The sequence below is a fragment of the Branchiostoma belcheri genome, unplaced genomic scaffold (genome assembly GCF_001625305.1).
Source record: "Branchiostoma belcheri isolate BF01 breed outbred unplaced genomic scaffold, Haploidv18h27 scaffold25, whole genome shotgun sequence".
NCBI lineage: Eukaryota > Metazoa > Chordata > Leptocardii > Amphioxiformes > Branchiostomatidae > Branchiostoma > Branchiostoma belcheri.
In genome coordinates, this window is record NW_017803854.1 from 2,236,442 (window position 1) to 2,254,616 (window position 18,175).

Below are 18,175 nucleotides of genomic sequence, written 5' to 3' on the forward strand. Positions count from 1 at the left end.
TGTTGTGGGGAGGGGCTGGTACGTTGCTGCTGTGGGGAGGGGGAGGTCCGTTGCTGCTGTGGTGGGGTTGCAGTGGGCTGGCAAAAAAAAAGTCACAAAAATAAAACTGATACAGAAAACAGTTTCTAATTCAGCCTATGACAGTATTTGTTCTATGTAGTATGTTACAAGTCAGCACTTAAAACTCAGTTGTGATCTTAATTCATTGAGTGAGCTGTCAGACCTTTGGTCCCTCAGTAGTCACAGCCTCTGGGGGAAATGAAGTGTAACATCTGGATGTTAAACTTGAGAAGAAACAAACAAGTGTTCAGGCCAGTGTCCGTCTTTCTATTATTTGACAGAATTTTGCCACTCATTACAGACAAAACTTTTGCCCTATGTGTCATCTTTGACAGACAAAAATCGGTATGTAAAGAATCTAGAGATATGAAAGGAGATGTCATGAAACTAAGCTTAGTCTAACAGCAAAATTTACTCCTCAAAATGTAGGAATTTACGATTAGCATGCCCCCAGCACCCCTGGGATTGGCGCGCCTTACGTCAAACAAAATTGAGAAGACGGAAAAACAATTCAGGGTGGCTACCCGGTAGTACACTGGAAGACTGGATCCAGGGTTTTTTCTAAACAGGGGAATAAGTGCGATGCTCCCTCGTGTAACCAGCCAGCTCCCTAATATCAATTCTCTGATTGAACCCTAAGTGGCTACTTTCACACCATTTAGTCTTTCTCAAAATAATCTTTTTCCATTAAAAATGCACAAACAATACAGCAATGCATTCTAGCATTACAAACTGTGTTACTCTTATTTAAAAAAATCCCCTCTCGGTTGCTTCGTTCCTTGCCATGCTTGCCATCTGCTCCCTCATGCTAAAATTTTCTAGAGAAACACGTGCTGGAACCACAACTCACCATGTGCATGCCTGACAAGGCCATCAGGTGGTCCATCTTCTCCTTCACGTCGTCCCCGGCAGAGACGTCGAAGTTCTCAAACCCAGAGAGGATGTCCTCACTCCAGAAAAAAACAGGAACACTTATATATAAGAATACTCAACAATGAATACTAGTATCTCACGCCGGAGGGATTTTCACAACTGTATTCTATGGTTCTACAGTGACAAGCTTGTAGACGGGCTAAGGCTAACATCTGTCTTCTACTACTGGTTCGTCTTCTATTACTGGTGGGTGACCTTGGTGTCACCTTGGTATGCGTGGGTGGAGCAGTCCTAAAACATTTACTTGGTTCACATCACTACAAACTGGCTCATCTTCAAACACACAGAGGAGACATACAAAAAATTCTGCCTAACTTTTTGTAAGTAATTTTGTTGTTAATCATGTGGTTGATATACCCCAGTAACAAAATGACGTTTATTGTATTATCATTATCATATGTCAAATGTTGATAAGACAAGTTTTCTTGAAAGTAGCTAAAAGTGTATGTAACTAATAGTTAATGATATAACACTGTATTTTATGCAAAGGACTCCAGGAAGAATAGTGATGTTCCAATACATGTATTGTCACTAATGGGAGCTTCCTAAATAAATAAACAAACAAGCAAGGAGAAATATGAAGACATTACACCTCCACAAACAATTAAGAGTTGCCGTGAATGTCTTGCAGATTCTGACTCTGTGCACATTCCACTGTTGCACATCCCCTCCTCTCTTTCCTACAAGTTGCTACATCATGTAACCCAACACCACAAGGTGTCTGGTACAGCACCAGTTATCATGGTGACAGACATCTAATCCAGGTCATTTATGGTTTGGAGGGAAAGAAGAAACACAGCAAAAACAATACATTTTTGTTCTGCAAGGGTAAACACAAACACACTACAACTAGACAATGATGAGAGATCAAGAGTGTGTGGGTCTCAGATTTGCAACCCGATATCCATCTTAAACAAATCCAAGTGAAGGCCACCTTGTCAACCCTCCTCCCTCAGGCCACATCAATTTAATTTCTTGGTTAAAAGATTTGCCCGCTTCATTTTTTTTCTGATTTGCAAAAACAAACAAAAATTCAGAATCAACTGCAAAATGCTCATATTTTGCCCTGAACAGTTGAAAATAGTCCTTTTCTTCCTAGTTGTTACAGTTATTCCATCTTTCAATGCAGTGGTATCATTAAAAGTTCAAAATTGATTGTTTAAATTTTGAACTAGCCTCGTGTGTTGACTTCATGGCTCCTTTTGGGCCATAATAGGATGCCTAGGCCTGTTTTTATTTTTATTTTTCGACCGCCTGCTCCATTATTTTTCTACAAAAATCTGTTAACCAAGAAATTTAAATTGGTGTGGCCTGAGGTGTAGGAACTGACACGGTCTCCATTGTCTCTCCAGACAGAAGGATGCCAGCACAGAGATCGTGGAAGAGCAACACTACAGCGCCCCCTACCTTTGTTCCACAGGCCTGCAGTGGTTCTTGTGCTCAGGCCAGTGTTTCCTCTGGCACTCCTTCCCGCAGTACGGCTTCTTACACCGGCCACACCTGGACTTCCCCTGCTGCCCACACAGGAGGCAGGGCAGGGCCGGACGCTCGGGGGAGGTCGCACGGTCGCGAGGCTTCTCAGGAGAACTAAGATGCTGGAAAACAGAAGAGAAATAGAAATCCTTTGGTCAATCAAGATGCTTATCTTTAAAATCGTAACTGACACACTACAAGCATGGACAGCCTTGATGTAAATTATAAAAGTATCCAATTAAGACAAGTAAGAAATACAAAATTTCATGTGGCATAAGATCCTGATGCTACAATAGACACACGTGATGAAAAACATACGAAGGAACAAAGGTACACAAAATGCATACATTAAGCTTAAACACAATATAAGTGACATGACACTAAGTAAAAATCCATACCTGTAGTGTACCAGGCTTCTGCCGGGAGTCTCCCAGCTCTTCACGTGTCCCGTTGGTATAGGATCCCTGGGGAGCGGGCATCCCTGTTTCCATCCTGTCCCCTCCCCTCCTCTCAGGCACACTTGGACTGGTCCGAACCCCTGCAGCTGTAGTCTGTCCCGGCTGATCAAAGCTGGCTGGACGCTGTGACACCGGCTTTGATGGCGACACTTGGCCATCTCGGCCGTACCCTCTGTCGCTGAAGCTCCCGCGATTAAACTCGCCACTCGACTGCCGGTCGGATACGTTACTCTGGGAGTAGCTACGCCTCACTCCCCCAGGGTGTGGACCGTTCTGAGGGCTTGGATAAGACTGCCGCCTGGTGGAACTCTCCGGTACTGCAGCCTGGGTGTGGGGACTCCTCTCCCGCCCTCCCGCCATGCTGCCTTTGAACTGGCTGTACTTGTTGGAGAACGAGGAGAACGACCCGGGCTCGTACCCGGCCATGTCCAGCCTTCCCGAGCTGTTGCTGCGCTTCACTGTCGGCCTGTCGCCGTCCAGGGGGGGTGGGGAGTCTGCCCCACCGCTCAGGCGCCTGCCCCGGGGGTCTCGGTCCACCACGGCGGGCGAAGAACTCTTGCCATAGCGGTTCTCGAGGGTTCGTATGGCGGGCTGCGGGGAGCGCACGTCTTTCTGGGACCCACTGTCGGAGGAGCTGTAGTTCCTGGGGAAGTGCATGCGAACGCTAATTACTTGCAGTGCCAAAGTAAGCAATATAAAAAGGACTTAACTATGCATTAAGGATACTAACTACTGGATGACATGTGTAACGGACAGTCGTAAGTTCAATTCTATGAACTTATGATCATCGTAGGACCGGCTGTTCGTCCCATTGCAATGCTTTTAGAAATAACGTGAGTTGAGCTCAAGTCACTCATAGGTGCAGACCTATGTTTCTGTGTCTTCTTCCTCATCCATTAACAACAGGTCTGTCTTTTTTTGAAACAAGGAATTGGAGATATAATTAAAACCTTTGAGAGGTATCTAAAGCTTTTGTATTTGAGAACTTTTGAGAGCTGTTTTACCTTTGAGACTGTCCCTGTGTCGCATAAAGCGAAACCTTCTGTGGCTCTCGTGAGGGGCGTGACTCCTGAAACAGTCAGTACACAAACATATCTATTAAAGGTATCAAATAAAGAGCACAAATAAAGAATTCAATAATAGTTTTGAGCTTTAAAGTAATAAAATGTAGAGAACGAATTCTAAGAACTGAAGAACATCTGCCCTACAATCTTACGGTATGTTATCAATTACGAATTTGAGGCGTACATTATTGTACATCAAGCTTTACGGGTACAGAAAATTCTACAAAAGCAGTACAACGATTGGCCAAAAAGGCATCTGTTCTTCACAAAGAGCCCAACATACCCCACTCTGAGGTTTGCGATTGGATGGTCTGACAGTCAACTTGAACCTGCCGCATGGCTTCTGGTCAAATTCCCTCATCACAGCATCCGCATCTCTCACTGAAGCCATATCTACAAAACTGGAGAAGCAGAGATGGGTCAATATAACAAGACTCTGAAAACTTTTTTAAAAAGGGAAGATTTTGGGGTTTTGTGGCCTTCAAGTTCACGCGCATCTGTTTTCCTGTATTCTGCCTGTCAATCTTCCCTTGCCCACATCAACCAATCAACTATCTCTGTCTGGACAAACAGATAAACAACTCAACATCTCAGCCACCCAAAACTATACTGAAATGTAACTAAAAGAAAATATGGAGAAGTTCTACATACAGAAGTTAGCATACAATCCCAACTACTCCACAACTACTCCACCCGACACAGTATGAACCAGTCCCTGCGACTTCCTAAAGCTAGGTTGGAATGTGGCAAGAAAACCTTTGCTTATCGAGGTGCAGTGGGCTGGAATAAACTCCCACCCGGTGTTAGAACTGCACCGTGGATACAGACGTTCAGAACACTGTATGCTCAAAGTGACCTCTGACTTCCCTCCCTTATTATGACCTGGCATGACCCCGATTACGAGTAATGGATCACGATTATGATTTGTTTTTGGTGTAAATATTGTTGTATTTCCGTGTATATATGTGTCGTACCCAGGGCCACTCTGAAAGCAGTGCTATGACACTGAGTAGTGCCACCCTGGTAAAAGAATACAGAAATAAATAAAATAAATACATAAACTTACTTGCCCTTGGCAGAAGAAACAAACATCAACTCATAAACTGACTTCAAAATATGTGTGACATGAAGGAAAGAAGACAAGGAAGAACAGCACTGGTCACTCGTGTATATAAAAGGGAGAAAGGTTTTAATAGAAACTTACCAATATGTAGAACCATTTTCATAGCTTTTAGAACTCATTATCCTGACAGATACTGGTGTAGCTACTTGGCCAAAAAAGTGCTTCACTCCATCCTAATGTGAGAAATAAACAACATAAATACATACAAGACAATTAGTACTGAGTTTTGTTATCTTCTTTATCTTACTTCTCAAAGGCAAATGTTTATAGGTTGGTACTGTAATTCCTGATTTTTTCATGGTACTCTTATGTTCACTGTTTTCACTGTCACTTCTGTACCGTAACTTATTATTACAATTCACAAATAATTCCTGGACTTTCTTCTTCCTGCACCTGTCACCACCGTGTATATATAGTTCCGTGAACATGTCCATTTTTCTAACACCGTGAAATTTTGCTACCGTGAACATGAAGTAAACTACAGTATTCAGTCTAGTTTAGCTCCAATAGTAGTAGTAATAGAAGTACTGGTAGGTTTATTTCCAAATGGGGTTAAACAAAGACACTAACCGCTTCCATCTCCAGTGGGATACCAGATACATAGAGGGAGATGTTCTCAGACTGCGATCTATCACTGTCCCCGCTGAAAAAGGAACATAAAGTGTTCATTAACCACAGCTATACCCAAAAAAATCTTTCCACAAACTATAGTATACACAGGATTGACAGGAACTTAGCAACTGGAGCAACTGCATTAGTGGATAAACACCCCAGAGCCACCCCGTTGAGTATGGTAACCAGTATTATTAGTATCAACCACTACTTTCATGTGCTGTAGCCGTAGCTTCAATTTCTGTTTCTCTGTTAAAACTTTAATTCAAACGGTGGCACCAGATGCCGTACCCATTCCTTGAGGCAGGAGACAGTCCGTTGGGGAAGTTGGCCCCCGGGCCGCGGTCGTAGCTGTTGAAGGTGGGAGAAGTGAAGTCCTCCTCCATGGGGTTCCAGCTCCCTAAGGAGTCCAGGTCTTTTCCCTGACTGGAGGATAAAAACATCAATGATTGTCTCTCGTTACATGATAATTCCATCAACTTGATCAAGTCACGTGACAAGAGAACTCCAAGACGAGATCTTTACCAGGTTGAAGAAGACTGAAGAGACAGAGTGCATCTCAAAAGGTCCCCAGAGTAGCTAACTTTTCGTTATGTGTCTCGTTATAAATATTCGTAAAAAAAAAAAACGCCATTGCATCAACCAGACAAATGAACATTGCTGTGTATGACTGCACAGTTTTGATAAGAAGTTCAAGACAAATGGTTTTACATTGCCAGGTTTTGAAATACATATGTAGTATTTGGGAATAGGTTCAAGGGCTGGGGTGTAAACCCATACTAGCTGTAGGTAAGATGTGATAAAGGACAATCACAGTATAACTTATATCTTGTTGAAGTCCCTTGATGCGATGATGAGCCTATGCATCAGAAAGATCCTGACAAGTCAGGATAACACTGAAATTATGGCCACTTGTTTGTGTTACAGTTACACTGTCTTCAATCACCATCAAGAATCAAGAGTACAGTGGTGTAGATTATAAGTTACAACCAACATATTTGCTACTAGATTAGTGATTTCTGTTCAGTCTCAAGAATGTTACTCCTATTCATATGCAAATTTATGCAGACATCTTCTTCAGTCTGATCAGATCTCCAGGGAGTCTGTCTTGTCAGGATAATTTAGAAAGGGCTGAGATCACCGTTATAATTTGTCCCGTTATTTGTACAGATGCGAGATTTCTATATCTCTTAGACACGGTGTTCACCATAAATATCACAGACTCAAGCCCTGGCAGACGTTTTGGCAGACGATAATTTCCTGAGAAAATGGCGGACGCCACAGATGGTGGAGTTTTCACACTGTTTCCCACGCGGCTTCAATTTTCAAAAACACATGTTTTTCGTTGTTGTCACCACGCCAAAGCCTTCTTTTTCGAGGTTCTAAAGAAACAACAGTGACTTAGACTCCTGTCGACTCTATCAAATACGCAAACTTACCTCATGTTTCCTCTGCAAGCGTGGACAGACTGACAGTCGGTGAGTTCGTGCACGAAAACTTGGCGCGTCCTTCTCTCCCCTTCGGGAATGTGACCAACTCGGGAAAAGTCGCAAACTTTCGTGGCTTCCCGCGAATTCCGGAACCATCCACTGACCCAGAAGGGAGGTAAGGAGTTTTAAATCGATAAAATGTAATAAATATTTTTGTTTTATCGTGTTTAGGCTCAACTGATACATTTTGAAAGGGTTGTATGTATATCATTACGTTATATTTTCAACGTATGATATTTGCTTTTATTCACGAGTTGCAAATGTGTAACGAAAATAATTAAAAAACACCCCCATTTCTTGGAAAGAAACTTCAAACACTTAGATGAAAGGGGTTCCGTTGTGCAAAAGTATGCATGAGAAACAATCCATTTATCACTTTCGTTCATCCTAATGAATATTTCATTCCTTCGATGTTGTGCTGAAAATAATTAGCATTTGAATAAATAACATGCCATGTTTTCGCGGGAAAATGACGTAGCGAGCCGAAGCCTGGAGTTCAAAGGTTGAAATGATGTAAGGGTTCCTGATTGGTCTGTCGACATCACGTGATAGAAAACTAATTTCCGCCATCTTGACAAGTCACCTGGTGCTCTCAGCGCTGTTTTGTGGAACAAAGGTAAGAATTTAAAGGAAATAATCAATATTACTGGAGGTTTAACATATTTTGAAGACGGGCGCTAATAGAAGACAGTAAAATGAACGACTCAGTGAAGTTTCAGATGATATAGTTGTCGTTTTTGCGCGATTTTTGGCATAAAAAATCATCTGACTACGTGGTAGTTTTTCTCCCAGCTTCCGGGATTCGACTTGTCAAGTTGCCACCTTGACCGGCCTGGCTCGAATTTCAAGCCTTTCATGGACAATTTCGCACGCTGAAGCTGTGTTTGTCTGTTCAGTGGTTGTTTTGTCAGTGTAGTGCTATGCATAATTCTGTCTGAGGCAAATTGGGTCAACGTATATCCAGAGAACAGGAAAGGGACCAAAGCAGATAACCTGGTTCCGACTGAATAATTTTGTGGAAAACAGAAGGACCAAAGAAAACACACACGTCATATGATAGTGTTGATACTAATAGTTGACATGTCTACTGATTATACATCATCTGTACCATAATGTGTGTTACCTAAATTTTGATATATGAACAATAGCTACCAAGACACCATATGTCGTTTTATACAAACTATTATAAACAGGGGGGTTGGGTTCTTCTAATCTAAGTTTTAGAAAGCAAAAGCAACCCAAATATCTTATACTTTTTATAGCAGTTTCAAATGAAAATAATCTCTTAAGATACTCAGCCTTATTTAATTCTCAGACATATTCACCGGTCCTTCGTATTGGAGTGATCACTGTTTTTTGTTTATATCAATTATTGGCAGACATACAACAGCATACACAAATTTTTGAAAGACACATGCAATTTACTTAGTATTGGTAGGTAACAGCTAACCCAACTACCAAATTCTTTGTACCTGCCACTCGCTGACTATGACGTCATGGCGATCACTTGTATTTACCCATACTAATATTAGAACAGGGCTTCTGTCAACTCATCAAACAAAGAAGCATGACTGATTTATGTATAGAAATATATCATATCCTGTTCCTTGTATAATCAACTTCCCATTTGTCATCAGCATTCAGCTTTGGCCGTCAATAATTTCAGGTTATGACAATGTTTGTCTGTTATTTTTTTCCTTATTTTCCTAGCAGATGGATAATCCAAAACATGCCTGAGTGAACTTTGACCCATCTCCAGGTAGAGGCCCCGCCCGGCGATGGAGGCAGACGACCCAGAAGGGGCAAAGGTCACAGGTGGGGGGGAGGGCATGGATGTCACCGCTGAGGTCAAGGATTCAACACTTCCTGAACAGGAACAACATGATGATACGGAGAAAGATGCTGCTGGTCCCGGAGACAGAGAGGAAGAGGCAGCCACAGAAAGCTCAGATGAAACAAGCCAAGAAAATTCTCAACCTGCCATCGAAGAGGCTGAAACAACAGAGGATGCTGGTAGGAACTTGGAGGAAAGTCCAAACGGTGATTCTGTTAAAGAAAATGAAAATTCAGAAGGATCAACAACAGCACAAAGACAAGATGGCGATAGCTTAGAAGATTCAGAAGGCGGGGAAGACACGATTCAGTCAGAAAGCAGCGAAACTGAAAGCAAAGATGAACTTCAGAACACAGAAGACAACATGTCGACAAACAAGCAGGCAGACGCAACCAGTGAAGACGTGACGCAAGTTCCTGCGAGCAATAGAGCTACATCTGAGGTTCAAGATGAAGAGGAGCCTGAGGCTTTCCAAAGCACAGTTACTTCAGGCACTGTAGCAGCAACAGTAGGAGTTGAAGACACAGTCCAGGGAAATCCCACAGAGTACAGTGAACTAACAGAAGCAGACCAAGACAACGCCGACGGGATAGGTGCGTCAGAAGGCTTTGGAAATGTTGTGGACGTGGAAGAAGCGTTGGACAGCCCCCTCACATCAACGTCCCTTGCGGATTCGGACCAAGAACTTGACCTTGCCGAGTCGCTTTCCAATCGTACTGAAGGAACCGTGGATGACAGAAATAGCTTACAACAGGATGACGATTTAGTAGAAGGGGACAAAATGGCCGTGAAACATACAGAGGACCAGCGATATGTTGGAAACAAGTCGTCTGTTCCAAATGACGAACAGCCCATGGAGGAAATATCGCTTGACGATGTGCAAGAGGAGGAAAGAAAGACAGAGGAGCCGACACAGCCAATGAGTCCGCTGGAGGGCTGTGAGAGAACTATCCTCAGAACAGAGGTGGAACCGGAACACACCGGTTCCAGCGTCTACAGCGTGTCCGAAGGGGAGGACGCCCTTCTGTCCGAACTGGACGCAGCCCTGCAGCCAGCGACCGGACCGATGGGAGATCCCGAAAAACGGAACAGTGAGAAAACGGCAGCGGAACTGCCCAACGGCCTGAGGAACGACCTCTCTCTGACCGATGCTCCAGAGTACGCAGAACTGAAGGTCAAGTTTGAGACTCTGATGCAGTCTCATACAGACCAGGCTGTACAACTGCAAAGGTGAGAGCACTGTTTTGGATGCTGTACAGGTATTGCACATCAGTCGGCAGAACGTATTGCACCTGCGCAAAACTCGTATTGTGCATGGCACTTCGGCAGAATGTCTCATATAATGTCATATTCATGCATATAAGGTAAAGATCCCGTCTGTAGTTTCCAAATGTTATGTCCAAAAAATATTGTCTGCAACATGCAAAATTCTGATGCAACAGTGACCAAAAACCCAAAGAAAACCGTGAAAGATGTGGGTTTTGAGCAGGTGCAGTATGTTATGCTAACATGCTCACATGTGCACAGTGCAGATTTTGACTTCAGCTAGAATATTAATATTTTGAAGCACATAGTTTTTCTTTGTTTGCATCTCCACTGGTTCCCAAGTAATTAACGGGACCATTGTTGCCTTCCCAGTTGTACAGACACACTACATCCTGACTTCTACATTTTTCTGAACAAGTAACCAATTTGTAACAATAACAGAAATACTATCATCCCTCAGCTTGGCGTAACAACCACCCAAAGTAATGATATGCAGTGACGTCAAAGATCATAACCTGAACATGTATTCATAATGTTAAAGTTTAATTTGCTACAATTGAACACTTTCTTTAGGACTCTTTCCTAACAATACATGTAACTGCATAAATAATAAATTGCATACATTTATTCAGTTAATAATCTATTGAAATGTTTTCCCACAATGAAACAATTTCCACAATCGAAAGCTTTTAAGGAGATTACAGCATTGGGTGAAATATGATACATTAAAAGCGTATGGAGCGTGGTGAGAGGGAACGAAAGTTGTTTTATTCACTCTGACTCTGACCCAATCAATACACTAGCAGGACTTGAAATTTTTCTGCACCAGTGCAGGTTACATTAAAAGTTACCTGTGCCAGACAAGTTTTACTTGCACCACTTAGAGATCACACGTACGGATCACACTAAAAACTGTAAAGAAACCATTGGCATTATTCATTTCCACGCTTCATAGGTGGTAACACTCAATGCAGTAAATATAAATCAACATACATCAACATGTACAGTGTATACATAAAGTTTGAAAACCTAGTACATTGACCAGTGCATGACCAGACCAGACAGTTTTCAAAAATGAATGCACACAATTTTACCTGCAAATGTACATGCATATCCAGGTGGTATTTCAGGCCCTCCTAGTAATCAATACACATAGCTCCAGGCCTCATGTGTACAGTGCAAACATTTGTCAATCTGCAAATCCCATGGGACATGTGTTTATGTGTGAAAGCCATCTGGACTACAAAAGTTTAAGCCTGTGTAATTAAAATGATATAAAAGTTCAATCCTTTTACGTTAGATGTGATGATGTAATTTGTCTTCGATGTTCAACGTTATTTTTAAAAGTAGGGGAGTTCTTTCATCTGCCAAAGAGAATACCGGTAAATTTAATACAATGTATTTATATGAAGCCATATCCTCTTGACATTTGACATATGGGTCAAAACACCAATGAAGTAGACATGATATTGAAACTATTTACTGTATTTGACTGGAATACTTTTGTGGTCTATTTTCTTCTATTATAAGTTTTAAATGCATGTATTTATGTACTAGTAATAATTTTTTTCATTATCCTTTTCCACATTTTCAAGACACCACATTTAACATGGGTACATAATGGATAGGAAAAATTTACTTTCAAGTCTTTTTTGTAGGGTGATACTGATAGATAACATCATATTGATAATTTGTTTCAAAATTGACTATAAAATTTTATCTATCCGTCCAGCCTGTCTGAGGATCTCCAGACCAAGACGGGAAAGCTGGCTGTCTTAAGTGAAGAGAAGGACGTTCTTAAGGCGGAGATGAAGACAGTGGTGCAGGAGAGGGACACCCTTAAGGTGGACCTGAATAGGTTACAGTCTTGTGCAACCAACGAAGTCCACGCTACCAGGATAAGACAGGTACCATAGGATTTGTATAGTATTGGAAGTATTGTTTTGGGTGGCTGAGCTGTGGGTTAATGTGTATCTGTTTGTCTGGAGTCTGTTGACAGCATGTGGGTTGGGAAGATTGACAGGCAGATTGAAAGGATGTTAAAAAGTCAGACTTGAAGGTAATGGTTGGAATTTGAGAGTTCTTCAAAAACTGTAATTAACCTGTTGGATTTAAACAAGGACTTGCTAGTCTCTGAGTCCAATGTTGCTTTCAAAACATTTGCAACAAAAGTTTTTTGAGCACCTTTTACTTGAGATGGTTAAAATGTCACATATCTTGACCAGCTGGAAGCGAGTGTATTGGAGCACCAGAAGGAGGCTGCTGTGCTGAAAGAGAAGCTGGGTTCCCATGATGCAGCAGCCAAGAGGGCCATCACGACTCTACAGAGGGAGATGGGGGCAAAACTAGCCAAGGTGATTTGCTTAGGACATGCCTTATTGTTGTCATGTAATGAACAAGTGTTGTCCAGGGTGTACTACTAACTTGTTGTAATGTATACAAGAATCCAAAATAAACTTGAATATCATTTGAGTAGACACTGTTGTCTTATCTGTGATAGATACATGTACATGTACATGTACATGTACATGTACATGTACATGTATGATCTCAATCTACTAGTATCCATAGTCTAATTATCTGACAGTTATTTTACCACAGATCTGACAACTAGTGTTCTCTATGTCTATTTTGTGTGTACTGCAGATTTTTTTATCAACTGTTTCAAATTCAAACACTGCAAAAACATCCTTTTCCCTCACTCCGTGAAATAAAACCACTGAAAAGGAAAAGCATTTCCATATATTTCCAGTATTGTAAAGTATTAATGTTGTCCATGTTTCTCAGGCCCAGCAGCTGTATGAAGACAGTGTGAGGGAGAAGGAGTCCATGGTCATCAAGTACGCAAAGAGTGAGAGTCAGCTGCTAGACCTGACCAAGGTGAGACATACCAGATTACATGTCGACACTGCAAGGTATACCTGTGCACTTCTTACAACTCTTGTCAGGGTTCAAGATACATTTTTAATTCCACATGTATGCTCCCAAATTTTGAAGCCGTGGGTGCACCAGGGAAACTAGATAGTTGCCTTGTGTCATCATGTATGTAAAGGTAATGTAAGGGTATTCTTGACATGTGTCAGAAAAAAAATTATGAAACTATGTTGACATACTTCTTCAAAATTTTTAAGTTAACTCTAAAGAGGAGGACTAAGGTTTATGAGCAAGTTATGAGCTTGCTCTTTTGTGCAATCTGTTTGGTGTCAAATATCAATGACTTTTTGGCATGAGACTCAAGCAATTAGTCTGGCCATTTATGTATTCAACACAGTGAAGTTTTCACAACATACTCTCCACATACGGCCCCAAAAGCTTGTGGTTTTCCTCCCAAATCCTGAAACAAATCTAGCAGCGCACAATCAGACGGCTTGAAATCACTCGTGCTAAAACCTATCTCCTTGTCTGCGACAGCTAAGCAAACAGCAGTGTTTACTTTTTAAGGTGAAGTGGGCTCAAACACGAGCTAACAGGTAGCCCATTGAGAAGGTATTTGCCTAACTGTTTGGTGTTCGTAGGGGGAATGGATGTGATCTGCCTAACTGTCTGGTGAGTGGTGACTGAGGTTTGCCTAACGGTGTGATGTTTGTTGCAGGTAAATGAGACCCTAGACAGGAGACTGAAGGATGCCATGAGGGAGAGAGAAGGTCTTGTTGCCAGGCTGAAACAGTTCCACGCCGAGAGTCAGAAAGTTAGGCAACAAGCAGACACTAAGGTCAGAATCATGCCAGTCATTTGTTGAAAGTTACAAGTGTTAAGTTATGTTACATGTAGTTGATGTTACTGTTCGTATGTTATGTTATTTGTACCAGCACAAAGAATGTTTCTCTCTTAGAGCTTTCAACCAGTCACTCTGGTTGCCTGGACTATTCTTTGTGTTGGAAGAAAAATTTTCAACTTAAAACGCTGACCAATACATATGTTGTTGTGGTTTTGTTTTAGCCAACATTTCATACAATGTATTTTGAATTAGAGGTCAAATTCAATTTGTAAAGGAACTGTACCATCCCATTTTTTTAGTCTTTTGAGGCTAACCAACAGAAGGAGAGAGAGAGAAATGATTAGAGATTGTTTTTGTGTGTTCTTCATTTATTTAGGAGTCTGAAGTGTCGGCCAGAAACAAGGAAATGGACAAACTGAAGGAGGAGATGAACTCTCACATCATCAAAGTCAGGTGGTCACAGAACAAGCTGAAAACTGAGACTGAAGCTCACAGGGTAGGAACACAATTCTTCACATTCTTATCATACACTCAAAGACACCAAAATTGATGTCTGAGGAGTAAAACTGGATACTCAGAGTCATTTTTTTTCTCATTTTTTTAATGTAGTAAGTTCAACCAATCCTATCCCTTAGCATACTGATATCTGTGAGGAAAAAATGTGGTGTTGCTGATGGAAAATGCAAAACTCATGTAGCTTCAAGTTGTTTTGGGGCTATTTCAAATACTTCAGGTGTGAAATAATAGCAAAAATGTGCTAAGACATGACAGTAAATGTCAATATCAGACAGAATTCCTCAAACATTTTACTGCCATCCTGAAATTGCATTGGATGCCTTTAAAATGAAGCTAGTGCATTCTAGATGGAGTAATAATGATCTTCATATTTTCATCACTCTACCAGGAAACCAAGGCTGAACTTGAGAAGATGCGACTTAAACTGAAAGAAGCCAAGGAGGAGTCTGAACAGATCCGAAGAAACTGTCAGGAAATGATCAAGACCTACCAGGTACTGTCAGCTTGCAACGCAGAGAAAACCTGCTAGAGGGCAGTACTTCACCATGTGTGATATCTAGACCATTTCTAACTTTTTCATGTAACTAACATTTCTATGTACCTGGTGCCTGTAGGATACTGTCTCGTATAACTTACTCTTTAAAAGTCCTAAATACTACAGAGAGTAAAATGTAGCTATTTTAATTGGTCTAACTGTAGCCTTTTCAGTAATTTTGAAAATACATGTTACACTACCTTACAAATGTATGTATTTTCCTACATCTGTTGTTTTACTCATTTGTCCTGTAAAATGATGTTATCTCTAGGACTGCTCTTTCTTCTTTTCTCTCCATTTTTGTCCTGTTTCCATGCTGTTTTGTCTGTTTTTCTTCTGTGTGTGAATTTAGGACCAGGTTGAACAGATAACTGACAACTATGAGACTATGCTTAAGTTGTTCAAGGTTTGGGCCCACTCTGTCCTATCCTTGTAATTCTTTGTCATCCTTTTCTTGACTTTACTTTTCTTGACTTTACTTTTCTTGATCTTTTTTGTCACATTCTGGCAAGTGTTATTGTTACAGTAATTATTCACAAAGCTTGGAATTTACATGTAACTAAGGTTCACTATTTCTGAAATGGATAGCTTGGACTGTGACTTGAAATGTGTGTTACATACTGAGTAAAGAGACTCTTTTTACATAACCAAGTCTTTCATTCAGCCGACGTTTTGATGACCGTCTTGTCACCTTCCTCAAGGAAATTCTGACTGGTTCACATAGCATTGCAGCACAGGTGTCTTACCAACCTGATGAAATCATTCATGGATGTGTTACATACTGTACACAAGTGATCTGGAGTCAGTCTTATTTCCATAACAGTTCATCAGTATTCAAGACCACACACACACATATATACATGGCTACCACTAATGAAACTCATAGTAGTTGAGTACTGCCAGCTCCATTGTCACATTGTGTGTCAAACTGCAATTCAACCCGTCAAAGGACAGAGCCATTGTACATGTATGTGACTGTGAAGTGTTTTTGTTAATTGAATAGCCCCTTCATTCATAATACGTTATTGTATGTTTTGCCCCCTCCAGGAGTCAGAAGAAGTGAAGTCAGTTTCACTGGACAAACAGCTGAAGGAGAAGGAGACACAGCTGATGATGCAACAACACCAGCGCTCAGAGGAGAAAGAGGTCAGGGGTCATGACATCTGAACTATGGCATTGCTATATGATTGCTAGATGAAAACTAGAGAAGAAATTTCAGCAACAAACTTTTTGGACATGTACTTAGCGACTCTAAACAACAGCACTAGTATCAGTAGTAATAAAAGATTGTCCTTTTTATGTTCTACACTTTTAACACATTGCAAGCCTGATTTTTGCTGTTGCGGCATGAACGTAGGGAATGTTTTACTAAGATTCCTTATGTTTTCCTGTAGGTCCTGGAGAACCTTAAGAAGGAGCTGGATGCACTGAAGCATAAGTACAAGGGGCAGCTGTCAGAGAACAACTCACTCAAAACTAAGGTTTGTCTTTTAAGTATAATAATACTTACAATGCATCAGAAAACCTGTCAAAAACTCAATGCTACCAGAGTAGAGAATAGTTTGGCAGACCCTTTTATACTTTAATCGACAAATGTGCCTGAATCTGAAACATGTCTGAAGAATATTTCCTATATACATGTACATGGTGATCAACTTGCTACAACTTGCTACATAATCTAATCCATAACCACAGGGAGTATGCTACAGCATGATTTGTCTTAGTGACAGCTGTCTGGTCCAGGTCATTGACCTCAAACATGTATGTTTGGAGAAGAAGAAGAAACTGAGCAAAAACAAAACCAATGTATTTTCCTTTCTGCAAAGGTGTTTGAAGAAGCCACCTGGTCCAGGTGTTATAAATGAGAAGAGGAAGTTTTCCTTTTTGTGAAGGTTAACTAACATAGATGGTCTTACCACCCCGCCCCAGGTTGCGTGTTATGAGGAGGAGAGGCAGAAGACAGAGGACATGGTGAGACAGTACAAGGACGCCCTGGGCCAGCAGAAGTCAGACAACATCGGCCTGCAGGAGAGGATGCGCCAACTGGAGGAGCTACAGAAACAACTGGACAGGTCAGGACACGTTCATTTTTATCTATTTATGAAGCTTTCTTTCCTCTCAGTAGACAATGGGCTTGGTCCAGGGAGGTCCTGGCATCTTCTTTGGTGACTGAACAAGTCAGACCTTGAGTGGCAGGCTCTGCAAATGAGTGTGGTGGTGTTGTCTACCGCATTCCCTCTTATGTCAGGCAGACAGAATACTTCAGGTGATTGAGCCTGTACACCCCCCCTGTAGACTCTAGTTGGTATCGCCCAAAGTTGAAGGGTCACCCTCCCTGCGCATGCGCACCAGTCTAATTTTTTTGAGCAACCTGTAAACACCTTCGTGTTTTGCGTTGGTATCATGGGGTCTAGGCGTGAAAAGCAACGCGATAGACATCGTTCGAGGGCGCCTTCGGGTCCTAGGGCGACCGAGGAGAGTTCCAAGCGCGAACGTGGCGGTTCCCGGCGGCGTTCCAGCGGCAGGGAGCGCGAGGAAGGCGGGACAAGCCCGGGCGGGTCGGCGCACCATGTGCGTGAAAACGGCCGCCATGACAGTCGTCAGAAGTCGTCTTCTCCGGCTATGCCGGTTCTCAGCGCTGACGGAAGCCAGCAGGAAGGCGACGGCGAACAGAAGCAGCCGCCCACGGTTCAGCAAGACGGCAACTTGCCGTCTGACGGAGACATAAGCAGTGGTGGCGGCGACGGAAGCAAGAAGACGCATGATAGCGAAAACGGAGTTTTACGCCAACTAAACGTCCGCATCTCTGCCTTGGAGCAGAGTTTTGCGTCCATGTCTCAGAGGCTAGAGGCATTCCAGGAGCTGATGTTAGCTCAATTTTGAGCAAATCTTCACCGAGGAAACGACGCAGCGCTCGTCCAGAGACGGCAGTTCCTGAGAAGCGCCGGAAGGAAGATAGCGCTAGCGCCCGCAGTGGCAAGCAGCGCTCCCCGTCTCACGACGGGGCGGAAGGAGAGAGCGTCAGCGGTGACTCCGGCGAGCATCCGGCGGTGGCAGTTCCTGAGAACGCCGGAGGAGATAGCGCTAGCGCCC

At 42.2% G+C, this 18,175-nt stretch overlaps 2 protein-coding genes across 4 annotated transcripts in view; one reads left to right on the forward strand and one right to left on the reverse strand.

Moving 5' to 3' along the window:
* Nucleotides 1-7,297, reverse strand: part of LOC109471570 (tudor domain-containing protein 1-like) — a 21,198-nt gene extending 13,901 nt beyond the window's left edge. The window contains exons 1-9 of the mRNA XM_019770921.1: nucleotides 7,163-7,297; nucleotides 6,015-6,149; nucleotides 5,682-5,754; nucleotides 5,193-5,284; nucleotides 4,272-4,389; nucleotides 3,929-3,993; nucleotides 2,865-3,567; nucleotides 2,401-2,588; nucleotides 911-1,010 (exon numbers count right to left, since the gene is read on the reverse strand). Coding sequence (XP_019626480.1) covers nucleotides 911-1,010; nucleotides 2,401-2,588; nucleotides 2,865-3,567; nucleotides 3,929-3,993; nucleotides 4,272-4,389; nucleotides 5,193-5,284; nucleotides 5,682-5,754; nucleotides 6,015-6,149; nucleotides 7,163-7,167 — 1,479 coding nt within the window. The 5' untranslated portion in view covers nucleotides 7,168-7,297. The remainder of the gene's footprint in view (nucleotides 1-910; nucleotides 1,011-2,400; nucleotides 2,589-2,864; nucleotides 3,568-3,928; nucleotides 3,994-4,271; nucleotides 4,390-5,192; nucleotides 5,285-5,681; nucleotides 5,755-6,014; nucleotides 6,150-7,162) is intronic.
* Nucleotides 7,298-7,708: 411 nt separating this feature from the next.
* The window catches only part of LOC109471435 (coiled-coil domain-containing protein 186-like), a 21,986-nt gene continuing 11,519 nt past the window's right edge, over nucleotides 7,709-18,175 (forward strand). For 2 of the 3 annotated variants that reach the window (XM_019770742.1, XM_019770744.1), the window contains exons 1-11: nucleotides 7,709-7,829; nucleotides 8,924-10,277; nucleotides 12,046-12,220; nucleotides 12,539-12,667; nucleotides 13,101-13,193; nucleotides 13,906-14,025; nucleotides 14,408-14,527; nucleotides 14,936-15,040; nucleotides 16,130-16,228; nucleotides 16,477-16,563; nucleotides 17,012-17,154. In XM_019770742.1, coding sequence (XP_019626301.1) covers nucleotides 8,992-10,277; nucleotides 12,046-12,220; nucleotides 12,539-12,667; nucleotides 13,101-13,193; nucleotides 13,906-14,025; nucleotides 14,408-14,527; nucleotides 14,936-15,040; nucleotides 16,130-16,228; nucleotides 16,477-16,563; nucleotides 17,012-17,154 — 2,357 coding nt within the window. In that variant the 5' untranslated portion in view covers nucleotides 7,709-7,829; nucleotides 8,924-8,991. The remainder of the gene's footprint in view (nucleotides 7,830-8,923; nucleotides 10,278-12,045; nucleotides 12,221-12,538; nucleotides 12,668-13,100; nucleotides 13,194-13,905; nucleotides 14,026-14,407; nucleotides 14,528-14,935; nucleotides 15,041-16,129; nucleotides 16,229-16,476; nucleotides 16,564-17,011; nucleotides 17,155-18,175) is intronic. The other variant, XM_019770743.1, reaches the window with a different exon arrangement.